Below are 2,375 nucleotides of genomic sequence, written 5' to 3' on the forward strand. Positions count from 1 at the left end.
GCACTTGTGCAGATCTGGTACACCGTGCCTCGGTGGATGCAGATAACACCTCATTACCATTAGCCAACGCCAGTGTAACCCCCACACCTCTGGCAATGGAGCCACAGACATCATAGATCTTATAGCCCAGAGAGATACCAGGCAGTAGGTCTGTGCTGTTATTGATCTCCTCTATGGCAAAGAGCATAGCCTGGGAATACTGGAAACCTCTGAAATTTAAACTGGATGCAAACAGCTATAAATAGTTGGAACTGCAAACTCTTTATCCTTGAAATAAAACAATAGCATAGAAAATGAAATAATCTCATAGTAATAATGCTCACAACAAATACTTAATCGTGTTGTAATACCCAGTTTTATGAACAAACAATTTTTTCCCGTTTTGTATCTGTACCCACTTTTCTTGTATATTTCAAATCTAAAAATATGTCTCAATAATAATTTACCTGGTGCATTCCAATGGCAGTGGTTTTAGTGTGTAGGAGTCTTGTCTGTTCATCCAGCTGCTGTGGAAAGAGAAGATTCCCCCCAACATAATGTCCCCATTCTTAAATAACTGGGGGTTCTCAGGATCCCCTCTCTGCCTGCACACCAGCTCCTCAGCCTGAGAGAAAGATGCCACCAGCAACAGCTGTAAGAGTGCCCAACCCTTTTCTGGCCCCCTGTCTGTGGACGTCATTCTTTCTACAAGAGATAAACCACTGGGTGGCATCACATGTACCCTAATGTAAATCAAAAGCTTGCACTGCTATTTATACATCTTTGCAAAGCATAAAAAATAATTATAGAACAGTGATGTTTTATCTCTGTGGACATTCAACATTTGGCAAGATGAAGGAGGTGCCCAAAAAGTAACAATATTCAGTTGTGCTGTACAAACATATTTTTTACATATATATTCATATCATGAATGGTACAATTCATCCTCAAAATTATAATTGCTATTCAAACAATAAAAACATAGCATAGGACATCAGATCCAATAGGCTCATAACAATACAGTCTTGTTTAAATGTATTTGTCTATATTCTCACCGTTCCGCTTTTGGGATTACTCCATTGCCAATGGAAATTCCGTGGAATTTCACTCATTCAGGCTGGATATCATTTGCGCTATGCATCCTTTGTGTTGGCATTTGCGATTGCCTTCCAATCTCCGGTTCATTTATGAGGACTATGGTAAACCTTTTGTTAGATTTCTGCAAGGTAAATCCAGACAGTTAGCTAGACAATCTGTCCAATCTGAGTTTTTTCTCGCACTTCTAAAACAACTTTTTAACGTAAACAGTTTCCACAAAAAACAAGTTCCTTCCCAAGCCTATTTTGCAGAGGCGTCCTTGCTTCGTATTGTGCTTAATGTTGCCAAAGAGGATTGTGATTGGTTTAAAGAAATGCCAATGAACCACAGCACATTTTTCTCCCATCCCGTAATGCTGTTTTGACTTTAAATGTATTAACTGATTTGCTTTCTTTTTTCTGGTTTTGGGTCTTTGGTACAGTGAAACAAACTTTACAAACACCATTATCACCTTACAAAGTTGATATGTCTATTGTATAACCAGTAGATGTATTAGCTTATTTACATATCAAGCAAACACAGATCTTTTGAAATCCATTTTCAAGTCAAGTCGGCCTAAAATCACCAATTTGTCTCAAGGGGCTTTACAAGCTGTAAGGATGTGTGAACACCTGATGAAAGTAAGCCCAATGTTCACTCTCCTTTTAGCCATGTTTTGGTCTCCACCAACTCTTTAGCTATTAAATGCTTTACGTGATTCACCAGCTAGATGCTAATTTTGTTTGTCTAACATTTGGTGCCGGGGAGGTTGTGTACAGTGGGTTTCTAGATTAGTTTTGCTGTATACAGTCTGCTGTGGATCAGAGCATTCAAAGTGTGTTGGCTGTAACACCAAAACAGAGGTAACAAAGACTGACAAGAATTTATATTCATGTTAAAGTCTCAAATACAGGACAAAAAATATGTGTGTTTAATCATGCACAACAAAACATGCAATAATTAAATCCTCTTTTCAAACCATGCACATTGAGCCAATCCGCCAGGCATGCCAAAACATTTATAAACTTCAGTATTCAATGAAAAATAATGTCAAAATAAAGTGGCACAACGTGGTGTCAATATAAAGCACAGTACGAAAACAAATACTAACCCTAACACAACATACTTTTACCTAGGAAACACAATATTCCTAAATTTAACTAGTTGTTTTAGTGCCTAAACTTAACTGTCATCGACACATAATTCTGGCTAAACTCAACTACTACAGCCCCTGAAAGGACAATACACTGTGTGCAAAATTATTAGGCAAGTTCTATTCCTGAGAATTTATTGTATTGTACTGTAACAAATGCATTGCT

The 2,375-nt window shown here is 37.7% G+C and overlaps 1 protein-coding gene across 1 annotated transcript in view; it reads right to left on the minus strand.

The window, feature by feature from the left end:
- The window catches only part of LOC117942320 (extracellular calcium-sensing receptor-like), a 3,593-nt gene extending 2,914 nt beyond the window's left edge, over positions 1–679 (minus strand). Inside the window, exons 1-2 of the mRNA XM_034867732.1 lie at positions 447–679; positions 5–221 (exon numbers count right to left, since the gene is read on the minus strand). Coding sequence (XP_034723623.1) covers positions 5–221; positions 447–679 — 450 coding nt within the window. The remainder of the gene's footprint in view (positions 1–4; positions 222–446) is intronic.
- Positions 680–2,375: the final 1,696 nt, after the last annotated feature.

Source organism: Etheostoma cragini, chromosome 3 (assembly GCF_013103735.1).
Source record: "Etheostoma cragini isolate CJK2018 chromosome 3, CSU_Ecrag_1.0, whole genome shotgun sequence".
Lineage (NCBI taxonomy): Eukaryota > Metazoa > Chordata > Actinopteri > Perciformes > Percidae > Etheostoma > Etheostoma cragini.